Source organism: Hyaena hyaena, unplaced genomic scaffold, assembly GCF_003009895.1.
Source record: "Hyaena hyaena isolate Hyena2069 unplaced genomic scaffold, ASM300989v1 scaffold_183, whole genome shotgun sequence".
Classification (NCBI taxonomy): domain Eukaryota; kingdom Metazoa; phylum Chordata; class Mammalia; order Carnivora; family Hyaenidae; genus Hyaena; species Hyaena hyaena.
In genome coordinates, this window is record NW_024080815.1 from 53,382 (window position 1) to 73,874 (window position 20,493).

Here is a 20,493-nt window from a genome sequence, read left to right on the forward strand (position 1 = left end):
CTGAGCACATTTTCCTGTGTGTATTAACTGTATATCTTTATAGACATGTCTGTGCAAGTCTTAATATTTTTTAACTGGGTTGTCTTATTAAGTTGTAAGGGTTCTTTATGTACTATGGATACATCTCCTTCATATGATTTCAAACATTTCCTTTCAATCTGTGGTTTGTCTTTTCATTCTTTTCATGCTGTCTTTTGTAGTTCAAGGATTTTCAATTTTACTGATTACATTTATCATTTTAAATTTAATAATGAAATCTGTCCATTTTTTTAAATGACTTGTCTTTTGGTGTCTATGACTTCTTTGTCTAACCCACACCATGCAGGTTTTCTCCTCTGATTTCTTCTATCAAATTTATGGTTTTTTTTTTAAAGTTTATTTATTTACTTTGAGAGAGAGAAAAAGCACATGAGCACAGGGGCTCAGAGAAAGAGGGAAGGAAGAGAATCCCAAGTAGGCTCCACACCACTCTACACCCTATGTGGGGCTTGAACTCATGAACCATGAGATCATACCTGAGCTGAAATCAAGAGTCAGATGCTCTACTGACTAAGCCACCCAGGTGCCCCTATCAAATTTATAGTTTTACTTTTTATATTTAGGCCTATGATCCATTTGAGGTTAATATTTTTGTGTATGATGTGAGGTAAGGATCTAAGGGTTTGTTTGTTTGTTTGTTTGAAAAGACTATCATTTACTCATTGAATTATCTTGGCACATTTGCTAGAAATCAACAGACCATAAATGTAAAGACTTATTTCTGGACTCACAACTTATTCCATTAAGCAGTATGCTTAGCTCTGTGTCAACACCACACCATCTTGATTACTGTAGTATTATAGTAAGTTTTGAAATCTTGAAGTGTAAGTTCTCCAACTTTGTTCTCTCTCTTTTTAATGTTTACTCATTTTTAAGGGAGACAGACAGAGCATGAGCAGGGGAGGAGCCGAGAGAGAAGTAGACTCTAGGCTCCGCTCTGTCAGCACAGAGCCCGATGTGGGGCTCAAACTCATGAACTGTGAGATCATGCCCTGAGCCGATGTTGGACACTTAATGGACTGAGCCACCCAGGCATCCCTGTTCTCTCTTTTTTTAATTCATATTCTAAGACTTCTGCATGTCTGTAAATTTTTAGATCACCATGTCAACCTCTACAAAACAAAGTTTAATAGGAATTGTCAAAAGCTGTGAAAGTTCTGAGATTTTACCCTATTGCAAGGTAACAAGTTACAGAAAGTTTGCAGACCCTACTTTAACCCAACATTCCAGGCCATTATGTCCCCATTTCATTTTACTTTTCTCACATTACTTCCTATTCATTCTTTTGAATGGGTAATTATTGCCCCTAAAGGTACATAGCTTGGCTATTTATATGTCTTCATTGATCTCTCCATAAGAATGTCCTTTCCTGGGGCACCTGGCCAGCTCAGTTGGTAAAGCATGTGACCTAATCTCTGGGTTGAGTCTGGGTTGGGGCTCCATGTTGGGCGCAGAGTTAAAAAAAAAAACAACAACAACTGTTTTTTCCCTATTATCTGTACATGCATGGATCCTCTCTATTCTTCAAGGTCCCAAATCAAACATCCACCCTCCCCCTTTCCTGCACCTTCTTCATCTTTTCAATTAGAAGTAATCTTTCCTATCTGACTCCTCACAGCACATTATCTCTATCTCCTTACCACTGGCTTGCTTTCTTTTTATTTGTTACTTACACATCTAAGTCAGTAGAAATAGTGGAGGATTTTTTTTACCTCAATACCTGGGATTCATGATCTTGCTGCATTGGAGAATGAAGAGGTAGACACAAAGTAAAATGAGCACCAGGCAAAAGTTTATTAGAGTATAAGATCAGAAGGTAAGCATTGTATGAATTCTCTCTTTATGGAGAGGGGTCATTCAAAAGTGAATGTTCCAGAATGTAGCAAGGAACTCTGTTTTATAAGGTTTTTATCAGCCCCTTTCCTTCCCCCTTTTCCCTTCTCAGGTTTTACCCTTATTGACTAGATTACTCTAAATGCCTAGTCATTCGTTTTTGATTGGCTTGTTTCTATTGTATGAAAGGTGGTGTATGGCCATACTGTTCCTTGTGGGTCATATGTTTTATGGTCTACTACTTATTTTTAGTTAGGTCTTTTGTCAAATTCCTGAGGGAAACGTGAGGCGGCTAGGTGGTGTTTGTTACATTCTTAAGAGGGACCTTATGCCTGAGGGAGTTTGCTAGTGGTCAGAAGCTCCCAGCATTGTTTTAAAATATGTGTTTACCTTACCCCACCAGGGACCTTCAAGCCTTAGCCTATCCCTTTCAGCTTACTGAATCTTATCTTTTCCTATCCGGACCTATATATTAATAATGCCTGTACTTCTGTTAGTATTCTTATATAGGTTCTTAATCTATAAATATGTTTGCTGAATAGAGTTCTTTTGGAGTTAGTGTGATTTTCCTGTTCTTGCCATTAGGTGACAGTGGTCAAACATTATAGCACCAAGAAATCTCAGGCTTTAAAGTTAAATAGGATTCCGTTTCTTTGGCTTACTAATATGTTGAGCAAGTATTTAACTAGAAGTCTTTTTTTTTTAAAGTTTATTTATTTTGAGAGTGAGCAGATGGAGGAAGAGCAGAGTGACCCAGAGAGAGAGAATCTCAAGCAGGCTCCATGCTGATGAGGGTCTCAATCTCACAAACCATGGGATTATGAGGTGAGCTGAAATCAAGAGTTAGATGCTTGACTGACTGAGCCACCCAGGTGCTAACTAGAAGTCTATCTTATCCTCTGCTGTGAAACCATCTTACCATATTACAAGGTGCAATAATACAACCAAAGTAATTTATTTGTTCATTGCTTCTGTATAAAACTTCGCCTTATTTGTATTTATCTTTTTGGTGCGTATTGTGATTGATATTGTAGAAGAAAGATTTTCGTTAGGGGTCTGAATCTTATCTCATTCAGTCAGCTAGCACTTAGGTAATGATGTAGGCAATTTGTGATGATCTGAATCAATGTTATTACCTACTAGACATATAGATGCTACCAGTGCTCCTCAAATTACTATTTGATAGGTTAACTGTTTTTAAATAAATGATGGTGATAGTTTTGTTAGATTTTCAGACTTCCTTGCTTCTCCTTCCCTCCTTCCTTCCTTCCTTGGAATAACAGAATAAAACGGACTATAGGCCTCTCAAAGCAAGGTAAAATGTTTTGGCCAGATTCCAGTATGGAACAAAGTTTCCATATTTCATCTAAAATCTTTGCTGACATAATTCCTCCAATGTTTCCTGGAGAATTTCTGGAACTTGGACTACAACTTGTGAATTATGCCAAGGAGAGCACCTGATTGGCCCAGAGCAGGGTTAGAACTACTTTTTGTTGGTTTTCCTTTTAAGTATTGGTCTTATTTGTAGGGAGGATAGAGTGAGCCAAATGACACTACTGTCTACATATATTATAAATATGCAAAAAATGAGGTGTAAAGGATTGGTGGAAGCTCTATAGACTATCAGAGACTTTCTGTAGGAAATTATAGCTTCTATTTTGATACAGGGAAATGATTCCTGTTTGACAGACCTCTCTAAACCTAACTTGGACTATAGAATTACCTCCCTTGATCTTAGCTTAGAGCAGAACATTTTGATAATAAATCAAGATTGGTGAGGTTTTTTGTTGTTTTGCTGCAGGAGGATTTCTGAAGTTTCTCCATGAGATTCCCTGTATTGCAACATTAAAAAATTTTTTTTAATGTTTTATTTCCGAGAGAGAGAGAGAGAGAGGTAGCGTGAGCAGCGGAGGGTCAGAGAGAGAGGGAGACAAAGAATTCGAAGCAATCTCCAGGCTCTGAGCTAGCGGTCAGCACAGAGCCGGACGCGGGGCTCGAACCCACGAACCATGAGATCACGACCTGAGCCGAAGTCGGACGCTTAATCGACTGAGCCGCCCAGGCGACCCGCAACATTTGTTAAATCGCTCTTCTTATAAATCCTCCAAAGAGGGGCGCCTGGGTGGCTTAGTCGGTTAAGCGTCCGACTTTCGCTTAGGTCATGATCTCGCGGTTCGTGGGTTCGAGCCCCGCGTCGGGCTCTGTGCTGACTGCCAGCTCAGAGCCTGGAGCCTGTTTCAGTCTGTGACTCTCTCTCTCTGACCCTCCCCTGCTCACGCTGTCTCTCTCTCTCTCCTAGAAATAAATAAAACATTAAAAAAAGAAAGAAAGAAATCCTCCAAGAGTCTTGGGAATTTCCAATTGAACAGAATGTTGGCAGTAACGATTGGGCATACTAGGACAATCACCTGCTTCCCTTTAGGTCTCTGATATATGAGTGTACTTGGATGAGGGCGAAGACATTCACTATCCTGTACTGTGCAGCACAGCTCATCCCCTTGGCATAAGCATTGGTTTGGACAACACTGTTTATCACACGTGCGAGCCTGGGAGCTTTTTCTCTTCCGAACTAAACAATGATTACAAGTGTTTCAAAAAACGTTCTTCCCGCAAGATCTGTTTTCATACCAAATTACTCAAGCCAGGTCCTCTTCCTCTCTGCTTTCTCGGCTTGCAACGCCCCTCCCACTCTTCTCAAAACTGGAGAACTCTTACTCATCCTTCAAGATTCAGCTCAAATGTCACTCCCTGCTGGAGGCTTCCTCAACAGAGCAGGCAGAGCCGGTTACTCCCTCTCTGCTCCCGTAGCTCTCTGCGAGCAACCCGGCTTTTATCACAGCACAGTGGGTTTACCTTTTCGGGCGGACCTCGCCCCCACGCCGTGAGCTTGTAGCGCGGAGGCCGTGTCTCTTTGTCACTTCTCCCCCCAAACCCTGAGTGGATCGTCCAGCGTTTGGCACATGGTAGGCTCAGAGAAGTTGGGTGACTGAAACCCTTAGTAACTGGCGACCTTCTGACCACAGGAGCAACATGGGATCCGGGTTCCTCCCGACCTGGGATAGGCCGCCCAAGTGAAGGAGGAGTTTCAGCTGGCACCCGGTTCCCGCCAAGCCTGCTTTTAAAAACAAACAGCTGCGGAGACCGGGGTAAAGAGGGTGGGCCTCCCGACGACCGCCTTTCATGAACTCAGGTGGGTTAATTCCCGCCAGCTGAGCCCGCTAAGGCCATTTCGGAGTTTGCTCACTTAAGGGAAACGTTTTCCCAGAGGACTTGGGGTCCCAGAGCTCTTTCTCTAACTCTGGGCTGGAGACTCTGTCCGTTTTTTTCTAACGGTGACAGGAAGTCGAAGGAAAAACGTGGGATTCAGAGGTCAGGGGGTAGCTCTCCTCGCGGCCACTCAGGCGTGAGGATCGCCGAGGTTCCGGATCGATGTCTCTGACGGCCGGCGCCCGGCACTCTGTGACCGACCCCCTGGGCAGAACGCCCACCGCAGTCGGCCGCTCGCTCTTTCGCCTTCACCCTTTACGCCCCGCCCACTCCGCGGTGCTGAGCCGCCATTCTCGCGAGAACACCGTTGGCCTCGCCTCTTCGGACTCCGGGCTCTCGCGAGAAGAGGCTTAAGAGCCGGCCTGTAACCTGCCCCGGCGGCTCTGCTGGTCGCAGCCGCCTGAGTGGCCGCCGCCACAGACACCACCGGAGGGACCCAGTTGAGGAGGGAGCGGAGGTGTCGCTGGCCCCCGCCTTTGCCTGGGTCTTCCGTGGACACTCAAGAGGGACTTGCAGGTTCGAGGGTGACTGGACTCAGCTGGGGAACTCGGTGGGGGCGGCGCCGGAGGCTGGGCTTGGCTGGGCGAAAGAGGAAGGGGGCGGAGGGCGAATCCTGGCTTGAGCGCACGGCTGCTGTGGCGGAGGTCCGGGCGTCCCAGACCCTGCTGGGAGACGGTGGGTGGGGTTCTGGGCTCCGGCAGCTGGCCCCCGGTTCGGAGACGCAAGGATGGGACTTGGGTTTTCGGGGGTGCTGTTTTTGGGTTGGGAGTCCCGAGGCCTTTCCCCAGGGATGAAGGCGATACCCTCATCCTTCCTTCCCAGGGCTGAGTAACCCCGTGCCCCGCCCCTTTTTCTGTCACCACTGGGCTAATGCAGCGACATCCTTAGGAGGGCGCATCACAATAGGGGACTGAGTGGCAGGCAGTCTCACTTTGGGTGAAGAGGAGTGAGTCTCCAAAAATGTGCTGCGTGGTTTTTCTGCTATAACTATCACATGGTAAAGCTTTGTTTCCCCAAAACCTGCACAGAAAAGCTGCCTTTTTCCCCCTTCTTCAGGTGCAAGTCCCGTAACGGCCTTTTTCCTCGTTAATGGGGTGCTGGGACACGAGACATCATTTGTAATTTGTTAGTGTGGGGGCATTGTGGCCATCCCTGGGTCCCGTAGATTTGGTACAGTACTTGTCAGTATTTAGAGTCCATGATAAAAAGTCACTAGTCCACACTTGCTAAAGATAGAGCCTCACTTGCTTGTCTCTGCGCACTTAGCATGTAAAGATTATTTAACTTTTTTGTCTTTTAGAGTTTTCATGCTTTTTATTGAAGTTAACAATCTCAATGAAAAGGCACAGTATTTTGATTTTATTTGGACAGTTAGACACCCCCCCCCTCCCCCAGGCTTTGATCAGGGCCTTTTAGAGAGGGGATTGGAAATAAATTTTGAATGAAATAGACCATAGAGATTGGAATAAGAAGTCTAATGAGGAATATAAGGGCCAAAAAAAGTTTCTGTGCAGGAGAGCCCATCCAGGACTGAAGTCAAAGCCTTGAAAATAAGGACTGCAGGTGTCATTTCAATGTAAGTTGAAAAGCGGTAGAAGATACTTGGGGAAGAATTTGATTGATGGGTGTTAAGACCATTAAAAAGAGTGTGAGAATTACTTTTGAAGGGGTAAAGTGTTCTAAAAATTTCCCTAACATTTCTCAGAGTTTATGACCTATCTGCTATTGTTATACATCAAGAGTAAGTAAGGGAGATTCTGAAGCACGCAGCGTGATAAGAAACCATGGCATTAACATAGTGTTCAGTCAGGAATTCTTTCAGTAACTCAACAATGTTTTTGAGTTCTTTCACCTTTTTTTTCTCACTCCCCAAAAAGCTTTCAAATGGGCTCTTTACTTCTATGTCACCCTTCCACCAGTCTGAATTTTTTTGTTACATTTTTTAAAAACCTGATGAAAAATTATTTTAAATATTTTTTTAATGTTAATTTTTGAGAGAGAGAGTGAGCACAAGCAAGTGCAAGGGAGTGCAGGGAAGGGACAGAGGGAGAGGGAGACACAGAATCTGAAGCAAGCTCTGGGCTCTGAGCTGTCAGCACATAGCTGCATGTGGGGCTCGAACTCACAAACAGTGAGATCATGACCTGAGCTGAAAACTTTTTTATTAACTATTAAGTTGCAAACCAGCAAGATCTGCTTTGTGTGTGTGTGTGTGTGTGTGTGTGTGTGTGTGTGTTTTACATTGAGGTGACTTGGTAAAGTGTGAGACTGACCTGAAATATATGCACCTTTCATAGGAGTATTTTATGAATAGCAAACTCCTATGCCTTCAGATACTAGGTAGATGAAAGTGAGTAACTGCACTAGACAGTTTATGCTACATCTTAGAGGGATGTCCAGTTTCTGAGGTCTACCTGTTTAGTGCCATACAGGAGTGTGGGCCCAGTTTTCAGCCTACTTAATAGAACACAGGAAATACAGGTTTTTGCTTGTAGTCTCTTGATTGTTAGAAAATATTGACAACTAATAAAAACAATTAAAAATAATTTAATGTGGCCCAACCAAACTGAAGGCTGTCAGTAGTTGTATCCTGCCTTCCAGTTTTGGACCTCTGTTATAGGTCAGAATGAATACATTTTACAACTGAAAAAAAAGATTTAAAGCAAGTATGCCAATTCGTTTGGAATTTCAAACCTGCGAGCATTTGGGGAAAATGTCAGGTCTAATTGAAAACAGGTAAGTTTAGGGGCGCCAGGGTGGCTTAGTCGGTTAAGCGTCCGACTTTCGCTTAGGTCATGATCTCGCGGTTTGCGGGTTCGAGCCCCGCGTCGGGCTCTGTGCTGACTGCCAGCTCAGAGCCTGGAGCCTGTTTCAGTCTGTGACTCCCTCTCTCTCTGACCCTCCCCTGCTCATGCTGTCTCTCTCTCTCTCTCTCCTAGAAATAAATAAAACATAAAAAAAAAAAAAAAGAAAACAGGTAAGTTTAATAGCCAAATTAATAGCTTTAAGTACAGTAGAGCAAATGGAACTGGTACTTACTAACATTTTAACTATGGAGACAACTGAAGAAGTAACTTCTCAGTATTTATGTTTTAATGACTCAGGGTTCTTTTTGTTTTTGCTGTTTTTTTAAATATAATTTATTGTCCAGTTAGCTAACATACAGTGTATACAGTGTGCTCTTGGCTTCGGGAGTAGATTCCCATGATTCATCGCTTACATACAACACCCAGTGCTTGTCCCAACAAGTGCCCTCCTCAATGCCCATCACCCATTTCCCCCCATCCCTCCTGCATCAACCCTCAGTCTGTTCTCTGTATTTAAGAGTTTCTTATGGTTTGCCTCCCTTTGTATTTGAAACTATTTTTTTCACCTTTCCTGCCCCCATGGTCTTCTGTTAAGTTTCCCAAATTCCACATGAGTGAAAACATGCGATATCTGTCTTTCTCTGACCGACTTACTTCACTTAGCATAATACTCTTCAGTTCCATCGACGTTCCTGCAAATGGCAAGACTTCATTCTTTCTCTTCGCCAAGTAGTATTCCATTGTATTTATAAACCACATCATCTTTATCCATTCATCAGTCGATGGACATTTGTGCTCTTTCCGTATTTTGACTATTGTCGGTAGATTTGCTATAAACATTGGGGTACATGTTCCCCTGTGAATCAGCACTCCTGTATCCTTTGGATAAATTCTTAGTAGTGCTATTCCTGGGTTGTAGGGTAATTCTGTTTTTAATTTTTTGAGGAACCTCCACACTATTTTCCAGAGCGGCCGCACCAGTTTGCATTCCCACCAATAGTGCAAGAGAATTCCCATTTCTCCACATCCTTGTCAACATCTTTTGTTTCCTGAGTTGTTAATGTTAGCCACTCTGACTGGTGTGAGGTGGTATCTCAGAGTGGTTTTGATTTGTATTTCCTTGAAGATGAGTGACGGTGAGCATCTTTTCCTGTTTCGGTTGGCCATCTGGGTGTCTTGGAAAAGTGTCTATTCATGTTTTCTGCCCATTTCTGTACTGGATTGTTTTTCAGGTATTGAGTTTGTTAAGTTTTTTATATATTTTGAATACTAACCCTTTATCTGATCTTCCATTCCATTGGTTGCCTTTTAGTTTTATTGATTGTTTCCTTTGCAGTGCAGAAGCTTTTTATCTTGATTAGGTGCCAGTAGTTCATTTTTGCTTTTAATTCCCTTGCCTTTGGAGGCGTGTCGAGCAAGAAATTGTTGCAGCTGCGGTCAAAGAGGTGGTTGCCTGTTTTCTCCTTTAGGGTTTTGATGGTTTCTTGTCTCATATTTAGGTCTTTCTTTCATCCATTTTGAGTTTATTTTTGTGTATAGAGTGAGTGGTCCAGTTTCATTCTTCTGTATGTTCAGTTCTCCCAGCACCACTTGCTGAAGAGACTCTTTTTTCCATTGGATGTTCTTTCCTTCTTTGTCAGAGATTAGTTGGCCATACATTTGTGGGTCCAATTCTGGGTTCTCTATTCTATTTCATTGTTCTATATGTATGTTTTTGTGCCAGTACCATCCTGTCTTGATGATTACAGCTTTGCAGTACAGGCTGAAGTCTGGGATTGTAATGCCTCCTGCTTTGTTTTTTTTTTCAATATTACTTTTGTTATTTGGGGTCTTTTCTGGTTCCATACGAATTTTAGAATTGTTTGTTCTAGCTCTGTGAAGAATGCTGGTGCAATTTTGATTGGGATTGCATTGAATGTGTAGATTGCTTTGGTTAGAATTGACATTTTAACAGTATTCTTCCAATCCATGAGCATGGAATGTTTTTCCATTTCTTTGTGTTGTCTTCAACTTCTTTCTTAAGTTTTCTATAGTTTTCAGAATATAGATCTTTTATATCTTTGATTAGGTTTATTCCTAGGTACTTTATGGTTCTTGATACAATTGTAAATGGGATTGATTTCTTGATTTCTCTTTCTGTTGCTTCATTATTGGTGTATAGAAATGCAACCAATTTTATACATTGATATAATCCTGTACATTGATTTCATATCCTGTGACTTTGCTGAATTCATGTATCAGTTCTAGCTGATTTATGGTGGAGTCTTTCATGTTTTCTGTGTAGAGTATCATGTAATGACTCAGGGTTCTGAACAAAGCTGATTTATAGGTATCTTGTAAGGAAGTCGATTTATTGAGAGGTCCTTTATTGACTTGCAATTAATATATGAAGTTAAATTCAGGAGACCCTCTATAACTTATCTATGGTTTTGAATGTTTATTGGTTGCTCTGCCATCCCACTTTATCTTCCCAGTCATTGGCTTTTACTGGAAGCAGTATTGGTTCCTTGGATTCTGTTCCTGGCAAATGGGATGAGGAGAAGGTGCATAGTGATAGAAATGGGATGGGTAGAGTGTGATGTGAAGCAGGCATATATATTCCTCTTCTTTACACTGTACATTACAAAACTGATTTAACTAGTTTTTCTTGTAAGTATAGGTACTTTGATGAAACAGTGCTTTATACATTGTAGAGCTTGGGGATATTTGTAGAATTGAACCCTGTGGATTAAAGCACATTTACCCGTTAGTGTGAAATACTTTAATCACATAGGCTGATTAATATTTAGTTGGTCTGAAGGGAATGGAAGTTTAGAGGTCAGACCAAGAAAAAAAGTGGACCTTGGGTATATTGAAGGCAAGGTGGAGGGTCTTTGATGTGTGTAGTTGGTAAGAGAGGAGGCTATGTAAGGGAGAGAATTTTGAAAAGGAAGATAAAATGGGAAGTACCCTTTTGTCTACTGTGTAGTTTACAAAGTTATACTAAATTTACCATAACTAATACAAAGACTACAAAGAATATTGTTTTTTTATGAGGACTGCTTTGGTAGTTTGAAGACTTGATTTTCTACTTCTTATAGTTCAGTCTTCAGAGATCAGACTAGTCTACTATCTCTTCATCCAGTCCCTCCTCCTCTCTCTAGTATAGGAAGTGAGACAGGCTCTATATAATGTATTATGTTTGTGAGGTGTTACTGTTTGATAGTTTTAAAAACATTCTGAAGAATCTATTGTATATTTGTGGAGATTATGTTTGAATGAAGAGGGAAACATCATTTTCTCCTTCCTGTGTTTTTACCATGATTTGTAAGGTAGAAAGTTGTCTTTTGGAAGTAGCTTTCCCCCTTTTTTCTACCTCTTGAGATGTCTTCCCAAGAAAGCATTAGGTGAAGCTAGGAGAAGGGATTGAGTATGTTTTTGCTCAGTGCCTTTTGGTTCTGATTTTGGAGCTCCCAATTCTTAGGATGTACATTCTCTTCTTGGGTGTATGGTAGATTTATCTCAACAGGCTGGGCCCTAGGAGGGAAAAGGAAATGCAAAGCTAAAGATCTAAGTAAGTTTAATTTATGTTTGAAGTAATAGGAAGCTTTTTTGGCCACTGGTTTTAGCTGTATTTTTATCTTTGTCTGACTCCTGTATTTTGCTTCTTTGTTGGTTATGAACCCACAGTAAGGGGAGAAGAGGTAGTTACAGGTGTTTGTTAAGGGAGGAAGAACTATTTAATATTTTTTCTTCTTTTGGATGGAATGTTTATTAGGGTTCAAATTAACATTGCATTTCTTCTACTATGGCTTGCTCTGGTTTACTTTGGCATCCTTGAAACATACTTCCTTGCTATGCAGGAGATGGAAGGCAAGCAATCAGAATTCAGAGATCCTCCCTGAGAGAGGATTAAGAGGTTAGTAAATGTTAGTGGTAGGTGATGGGAACAGTGAGCTGAGTACTTGAAATAGTCCAAACTTGAACATTAAACAAGTATTTTATATAGAATACATGATCTCATGTCATAGTAGATTGCTTAAGATCAGTAAGATGTTAAAAGATATCTTTGCCTTTCAAAACATCTTTCATTGCCCTTAATTAATACTTTATATTTTTCTGAGTGAAAATGTAAAATATCTGGTATTTGATGCTTACTTTTATCTTTGTAGTTGAAATGAGTTATCTATTAATATTTTTGTCACAAAATGAAGTTAACATTTAGTATTTGGGGGGGAGAGTCTCATAGTGAATCACTGAAGTACTTTATTAGAAACTATGAGTAACATTTTTCTGAGGTCATTTTAATTGTAATCATATTCTGCTTGTACTACCTTACTTGGGATCATTTAGATCTGAATATAAAGACAGTTGTTAGCTCTGTGAGGTTACTTAACCTCTATGAGCCTTTGTTTCCTCACATGAAAAGTAGAGATAGAACACAACTATCATGAGTTTAAGAATGAAATAAAATAAAATTATGTAAAAATGCTATGTAAATAGTAAAGTGAATATCACTTGTTAGTACTTTCTTCTGTGTTTATGCTTTGAAAATAGCACACACCCATCAGATAAATTAACATTTACATTTAGCTATCTTGTTTGGAGGGAAAGAAGTTCAAATGGCTGTTTACAGCTTCGCTATATGGCTCTTTCACTAGAAATTACAAAGGTTTTATTTATTTATTTATTTTTAATTCTAGTCAACATTGGAACAACAGGAAACTCTCTTTCTTGCTTTTCTTGTAGGCATCCATTGACTGATTATCTGGAATTCTATGTAATTTGAATGCCAGGTGGAATATAGCATATAGTTGAGAGAGATGGTTTGGCATTTTGTTACTATTTTTAAAAATAGTTTATTGTCACGTTGGTTTCCATATGACACCCAGTGCTCATCCCAACAAGTGCCCATCTCCCCCCTTACCCTCTCCCCCACTTCCATCAGCCCTCAGTTTGTTCTCAGCATTCGAGTCTCTCATGCTTTGCCTCCCTCCCTCTCCCCCACTATTTTTCCCCTTCTTCTCCCCCATGGTCCTCTGTTAAGTTCCTCCTAATCCACCTATATGTGCAAACATGGTATCTGTCCTCTGCCTGACTTACTTCGCTCAGCATAACACCCTCAAGTTCCATCCATGTTGCTACACATGGCCAGATTTCATTCTTTCTCATTGCCATGTAGTATTCCATTGTATAGATAAACCACATCTTCTTGATCCATTCGTCACTTGATGGACCCTTAGGCTCTTTCCACGTTTTGGCTATTGTTGAGAGTGCTGCTATGAACATTGGGGTACATGTGCTCCTATGCATCAGCAATACTGTATCCCTTGGGTAAATTCCTAGCAGTGCTATTGCTGGGTCATAGGGGAGTTCTATTGTTAATTTTTTGAGGAACTTCCACACTGTTTTCCAGAGGGGCTGCACCAGTTAACGTTCCCACCAACAGTGGAGGAGGGTGCCCGTTTCTCCACATCCTTGCCGCATCTAGAGTCTCCCGATTTGTTCATTTTAGCCACTATGACCGGTGTGAGGTGGTATCTCACTGTGGTTTTGATTTGTATTTCCTTGATGATGAGGGACGCTGAGCATTGTTTCATGTGTCTGTTGGGGTTTGGCATTTTAAAAAATCATCTATTTGGAATGTCTGGGTGGCTTGATTTCAGCTCAGGTCATGATCTCAGGGTCAAGAGATCTAGCCCCACGTCTGGCTCTGTGCTGGGTGTGGAGCCTGCTTGATGTGTTCTTTGTTTTTGTTTCTGAGGCTTAGAAAGGTTTAGAAATCCCTTCTTTATTCTGTGTCAGATAATTATTCACTTATATTTTCTCCTTGATTTTTTTAATGATTTATGTTGTACTTTGAAATTTTTAATGTGTAATTTGGAAAGGATCTGCTCAAATAGGTAAGCAGTTAATTTTTTTAGAACCTATCTAACCTTGAATCTGTCTGTAATCCAGTTTTCTGTCTTAGTGATTTGAAATACTACCACTAGCATTTTTTATTTTCAGGGTATACCATTTTGATTGGTTTTGTATTAAATTTGAGAGAGTATACAGTATGTTGTAAAAAAAACATTGAACTTGGCTACAGAGGTATGTATCTGTGTTTGAGCTTCTTTATTAGCTATATGACATTAGGCATATAGTTAATATATATGAAAATCCAACCTGTTATCCAAGGTTGCATCTAGCCCGCGAGCCTCCATCCTACTTGAAAAGTCTCACTAAATATTTTGCTGTAGTTCACTTAATGCTGAAACATATCTAACCTACCACTAGTCTGGTAAAATTCCCAAACGAGGATAACTTCACCTTTTTCTTTAAGAACCCATTTTGATATGTCTTGGTCGTTGCTTACTATCTAGATGGAAGTATTTAATAGGAGTTGAATGAATTTGTGTGACCTGGCAGTCCTTTTCATTGCTACTAAATTTGCACTTATATTTATAATGTACATTTACTGTTTATTTAAACAAAGCCAGAGTAACATTAAATATTGCAATTTAGAACATGCTAATACTAGGCCTTTTATTTATTTAGAGTATATAAATTAACATCTCATTCAAATATCAAAACTATATAAAAAGAATACTCAAAAGCCTTGCTCATATCTGTATTGCTGCCACCCCATTCCCGTCTGCCCCTGTAGGTAACTATTTCTATTAGTGTCTTATTTATCCTTCTAGAGTTCTTTTTGCAAAAATAAATACATGTGTATTTGTATTTATGTATAGATATATGTATATATTTAATTTGTTCACAGAAGTTAACAAGCTGTATACTATTCTTCACTTGTTTTTTCCCCCAATTAATAATATGTCTTATTATGATATAGTCTCTAATAAGTGGGACTGGTAAGCATTTGTATAATTTACATACTACAAAATTCCTCTCCAGAAGGATTATATTGTTTGTTTTTCATTAGCAGTGTATGAGAATGTAGAGAATATCTGTTTCTCCACAGTCTTACCAACAGAGTATATAATGGTCACAATTGGAGATATTATTTTGCATTTCTCTTATGAATTAGGTTGAACATACTTTCATAGATTGAAGGCAATTTACCTTTATTTTTCTGATAATTTCCCATGTCTTTTGCATACTCTATTTTTTTGTGGTGGGGAGCTGTGGGTTTTTATTTTCTGTTTTTAAAGAGTTTTTTATATAGTAAAAAGAACTTTTTAAGTTTTATTTCTGCTGCTTTTTGTAGTGCATTGGTGTTTATTTTTATGTAGTCAAATAAGAAAGGCTTTACCTTCTTCCAGGTTATAAAGGAAATCACCTATTTTTTTTCTAGTATTTGTATGATTTCAATTTTTATAATAGCTGATCCATTTGGACTTTATCCTACTATCACAAATCCTAGTATTTGTGAGATATGGGTTTAATTTTATGTTTTCCCAAATGTTATTTTTCTGTTTGTCCCAATACCGCTTATAAGTGTCTGTGTTTTCCTCAAGTGATTTGAGAAACCACTTTATCACATATAAACTTTGATTATGTTTTAGGGATCTATTTCTGGACCTTTTAATCTCTTGTGTTGGTTTGTCTCTCTATTCATATACCAGTATCGCAGACTTTTAGTTGTTGAAGTAAGCCTTAATGATTTCTGAATATAAGAAAATAATTATTATTTATTAAAAAATGTTTTTAATGTTTATTTTTTGAGAGAGGAAGAGAGAGTGCACAAGCTGGGGGGGTGGGAGGGGGGAGGTTACTGAGAATTGGAAGCACCTTCTGCTGTCAGCCCGGAGCCTGATTTGGGGCTTGAATTCATAAACCGCAAGATCATAACTTAGGCCGAAGTCAGATACTTAACCAACTGAGCCACCCAGGTGCCCCCAAAATAATTTTTATGTTGTTAAAGTAGAAACTACCTGTAGTATCAAGACACAAAGATAGATAGATAGATAGATAGATAGATATAGTGTGTGTGCGTGCAAGTATTTTGTCTCAAGGCAAATTTTAGATTCCTTAAAATGAAGCATTTAGAGGAAAAAACTATTTTGGTGGGGGAGGCTCTGCTATTCTGCCTCTAACTGTGCTGGCATATATGGTAGTTACTCTCTCCCCCTCCCTCTCTCCCCCTCCCTCTCTCCCCCTCCCTCTCTCCCCCTCCCTCTCTCCCCCTCCCTCTCTCCCCCTTTGTATAGAGGCTATTCTGCCTCTAACTGTGCTGGCATATATGGTAGTTACTAGCCACCTATCGCTATTTAAATTTAGATTAATTAAAATGGAAAATTAAAAGTGTCCTCAGTTGTAGTACATTCTAAATGCTTAATAGTCACATATGGTTAGTTGCTACTTTTTGGACAGTGTAGACATAAGCCATTTTCATTATAACACGAAGTTCTGTTGGGTAGCACAGCAGTCTAGAACTTGAATATACTTGGGGACTTTTCTGGCCTATTGAGTTGATGGCAGATAAACAAGCAAAAATCTGAAAGGAATAGAAGGTAACGGGAATAATGAAGAGTAGAAGGTAAAGGGCAAAATAGAACAATATAATAAAGATTATATGAAGGAAATATATGACTTATTTAAAAATCCTCAGAGAGGGGGGAAAACATTGTTTAAAAGTCTCTTTAAAGGGTTATGGAGGATAAAAGAAAACATTTAAGAAAACGCCTTTGTTTAAAGGGTGCTTGTTCTTAGGAGTTGAGCATAATCCTTTGATTTAGGCACTTTGTCAGCTTATTGGATATTTGCCTCTATTAAATTTTGTCAGGGTGATTGGCTTCAAATAAGATGTTTCCAGTTTTGAAGGCAGTACTACTTGGTCATACAAGAAAAGGAAAAATAGGGATATATACACAGAAAACCTTAAAATGTTTTTAGAATATCAAAAAAATCCTAGGTCTTTTAGTGAGTTTTAGGAATTTAGCACTATAAACAGCATCTCGTTCTTTACAAATGCTATCATGTAATGCAGGTACTTAGGAAATACTTAAGAAATGGAAAGATTTTCAAACATTCATTGATCTGGTTAAGATGGGATAAAACAAGTGAAACATTTCTTTAAGTGTTAATGGCTTGAATAAGAAGCCAGCAAAATTTGAATAGAAATTCTATAAAAGCTGTAAAAATCAATTACCTCACAGATTTTATCTCCAGTAGCCTCTGGAAGTTCAGGGGCTGAATGTGAGTTGGCTTTGGAAGTCTTACATTTTGGTGGATTAAATAAGGAGGCCTTTTAAATAGACAAAGAACCTTACTTTTAGTGGAAATTGCATGCAATTTTATTAAGTCTGTGAGTATCTCTAGCAGCAAAATGCCTGAAGAGGTGTTAAGTACCTAATGAATACATTTTGAATGAAAGCATAAATCATTTAAGTTTATCATGGAACTAGTTACGCAAAATTTAGTCAGACATTATCTAGTATAAAAATAACCTGAATAAACTTCTCAGTTTTATTTACTTTACCTTACTTTAACTGTAGCCAATCAGAGAAGGATAAGCCTTGACCATTGAAAGGGCTTCCTTCTATGAAATCGACAGGAAGGTTTGAGGAATATTTTGGAGAAACTTAAGGGTCATTTGATAATATTGTTAAAAATGTTTTCAGGGCTATTTCTTATACTTTTCCTCCTTTAACCCCAGTTTCTTAGTGTGTATTTCCTGAGAGCAAGTATTGGCCCTGGAAATAGAATTGTTGTAATATTTGCTCATTTGAGGATAGGATTCACATGATTGGTGCTCCTTACCATAACTAAAACATGGGTATAATCATATGATACTATTCTTGTTTAAAGCAAGCAGCTAAGTTAAAGACTGTCCAAAAATCTTCATAATTTGTATTTCCCCTTTACTAGTGGATTGTGTTAAATGAAATGCCTTTCAGTTTCTTTCATCTTAATATTAAAACATTTTGTAAAAGCTTATATACAAGTTGTACTAAGCTGTGGGAACACACATGAATCATACTTTATTCTTGTCCTCAGGTTTCTTCCAGTTTAATGGAAGACATGTGGCAGAAACATTCTCCCAATGCATAATGATGGGGCTCAGGACATGCTACCCTAAAATGTGGTACCTTGCCATATCGAATACTTTAAGCTGAAGGAATGTGAGAAATGGCATGAATAGGATGGACTTTCTGACCTTAAGCAAGTCAAAAAACCCTCATGAGAGGTATCTTCCTTTACCCAGAGGAAAGGATTATCCTTATAGCTGAAGATGAAGGGATACAGAGAGGAATCTGAGGAACAGACAGTTTGTTACACTTAGCTCATATTCTTTGTCATCTTAGATCTTTCCACAACTCTCCACTCTTCCTCACATAAGAAGTAAATAAGAACACTCAGATTTAATAATTTCTTCAGGTCTTCATTTCTTTATGAAGGCTCCCGTGTCATGTAAAACTTACATTAAATAAATCTATAGGCTTTTCTTCTGTTAATGTCTTTTATTACAGAGGTTTCAGTTGAGAACTCAGAAGGGTAAAGGAAAAAGATATTTTTCCTTTTCTACAATATGTATTGACCGTATTTAAGCAGTCACAAACAAACAGAACTACACTTAAGCAAGTAAAATTAAACAGGGAAGATAATCCTATAACAGAGCCATGTCCAAAGACTTGATTGTAGATAATGCAATATTATCATTATGCAAACAGCATGTATTGTATTCAAATACTGTAAGGAATATAGTGAAAAGTCTCTCATTCCAGCCTTTCTGCAGAGGCAACTAGTCAAACGTTTTATGTGATATTTATAATGATTTAAAAAACATGCATGCATGGGTGTTTGCATATATATTTTATTTTATTAAAAAAATTTTTTTTAACTTTTTAAAATTTATTTCTGAGAGAGAAAGACAGCATGAGCAGGGGAGGGTCAGAGAGAGCGGGAGATACAGAATCTGAAGCAGGCTCCAGGCTCTGAGCTGGCTGTTAGCACAGAGCCCGACATGGGGCTTGAATCCACAAACTGTGAGATACGACCTGAGCCGAAGTTGGACGCTTAACTGACTGAGCCACTCAGGCACCCCCTATTTTATTTATTTTTAAAGTAAGCCCTATGCCCAACAAGATCCTTGAACTCACATCCCCAATATCAAGAATCACATGCTCTACTGACTGAGCCAGCTAGGCACATTTTGTTTGGTTTGCATATGTATTTTTATTTTTTTATTTTATTCTGTAATTTTTTAAAAAATTTATTTTTATTTATTTTGAAAGAGAGCAAGTGGGGAAGGGGCAGAGGGAGACAGAATCCCAAGTAGGCTCCGTGCTGTCTGCACAGAGCCTACCTAGTGTGGGGCTCGAATTCACAAACCGTGAGATCATGACTTGAGCTGCAGTCAAGAGGCAGATGCTTAACCAACTGAGCCATGCAGGCGCCCCTGTGTATAAATTTTTAAAAAATACTCGAGTATATAATGCACATCTGTACCTTTTTAGTGTAACAATATATCTTGGAATGTTTTCCTAATTAGTATACATCTTGTCTATCTCATTTTTACTGATTGCATGATATTCTGCAGGTTTCAACCAGTTTGTTTTTGATGAACATTTAGATTGATTTTAGGATTTTGTTGTGGCAAATCTGTGAAGGAAAGAAAACAGATGTATGCTTTTTGGGTGTATGTGTATGTTAGTATAGTGGTGTGTATAATTAGAACAAAGGGCTGAGCAGAATCTTAAGCTTTCAGTGTAATACGTAGATAGAATGTATTGGATAATATGACAGACTTTAAGGTAGTTCCTATGATCCCTGCTTTCTGGTGTTCATGACTTTGAGTGTGAGCAGAATTTGTGATTTCCTCTTAATCAGAAGTATATGTTTTTTTTTAAAAATGTTTTATTTATTTCTAGGAGAGAGAGAGAGAGAGACAGCGTGAGCAGGGGAGGGTCAGAGAGAAGAGGGAGTCACAGACTGAAACAGGCTCCAGGCTCTGAGCTGGCAGTCAGCACAGAGCCCGACACGGGGCCTGAACCCACGAACCGCGAGATCATGACCTAAGCGAAAGTCGGACGCTTAACCGACTAAGCCACCCAGGCGCCCCATTAATCAGAAGTATATGTTAAAGGTAATGAGATGTTCCCTAATTATAAAACTCCATTTTGCCAGCATGTTTGCTCTCTCTCCATTATTAGTTTTGAATTCTACTACCATGAAGCAATGAACTGTTACAGTCGCAATAAGCTTGGCAGTGGATCCTTCTCTAGTTGAGCCCCCAAATGAGGATGTAGTCATGGTTGATATCTTCATTGTGGCTTTACAGAGGACCCAGCTAAACTCTGCCAGATTCCTGACCAAAGCAACTGAGAAAATAATAATGTGTTGTTGTTAGCCATTGAGTTTGTGATAATTTGTTATGTAGCAGGGAGGCTTTTATCTCCAAAAGAGAGAAGAATTTAAAAATTTTAAGCTTCTTGGGTGCAGCAAGAATACTATGATAAAAATAACTGAAGGAGTTTTAGAAACGAGGATGATTGGTTTGTTCTTCCATATATTAAAATTTATGTTTAAGCTAACAGTGACATAATTGTTCTCATCTAAGTACTATAGGAATGACATAAGGTTTTGTTTTAGATCCTAAAACTGTTATCAGCAGTTTTGTCCA

General features: G+C 39.2%; 1 protein-coding gene across 4 annotated transcripts in view; it reads left to right on the forward strand.

The window, feature by feature from the left end:
- Nucleotides 1–4,341: 4,341 nt before the first annotated feature.
- The window catches only part of BTBD10 (BTB domain containing 10), an 81,168-nt gene continuing 65,016 nt past the window's right edge, over nt 4,342–20,493 (forward strand). Inside the window, exons 1-2 of one of the 4 annotated variants that reach the window (XM_039240871.1) lie at nt 4,342–5,655; nt 6,654–6,715. Coding sequence is in view for 1 of the 4 variants with exons in the window: in XM_039240874.1 (XP_039096805.1) it covers nt 6,134–6,136; nt 6,654–6,715 (65 nt within the window). In the remaining 3 variants the exon portion in view is untranslated. Of the gene's footprint in view, nt 5,656–6,089; nt 6,137–6,653; nt 6,716–20,493 lie in introns of those variants that run through there. The other 3 variants (XM_039240874.1, XM_039240872.1, XM_039240875.1) reach the window with 3 other exon arrangements.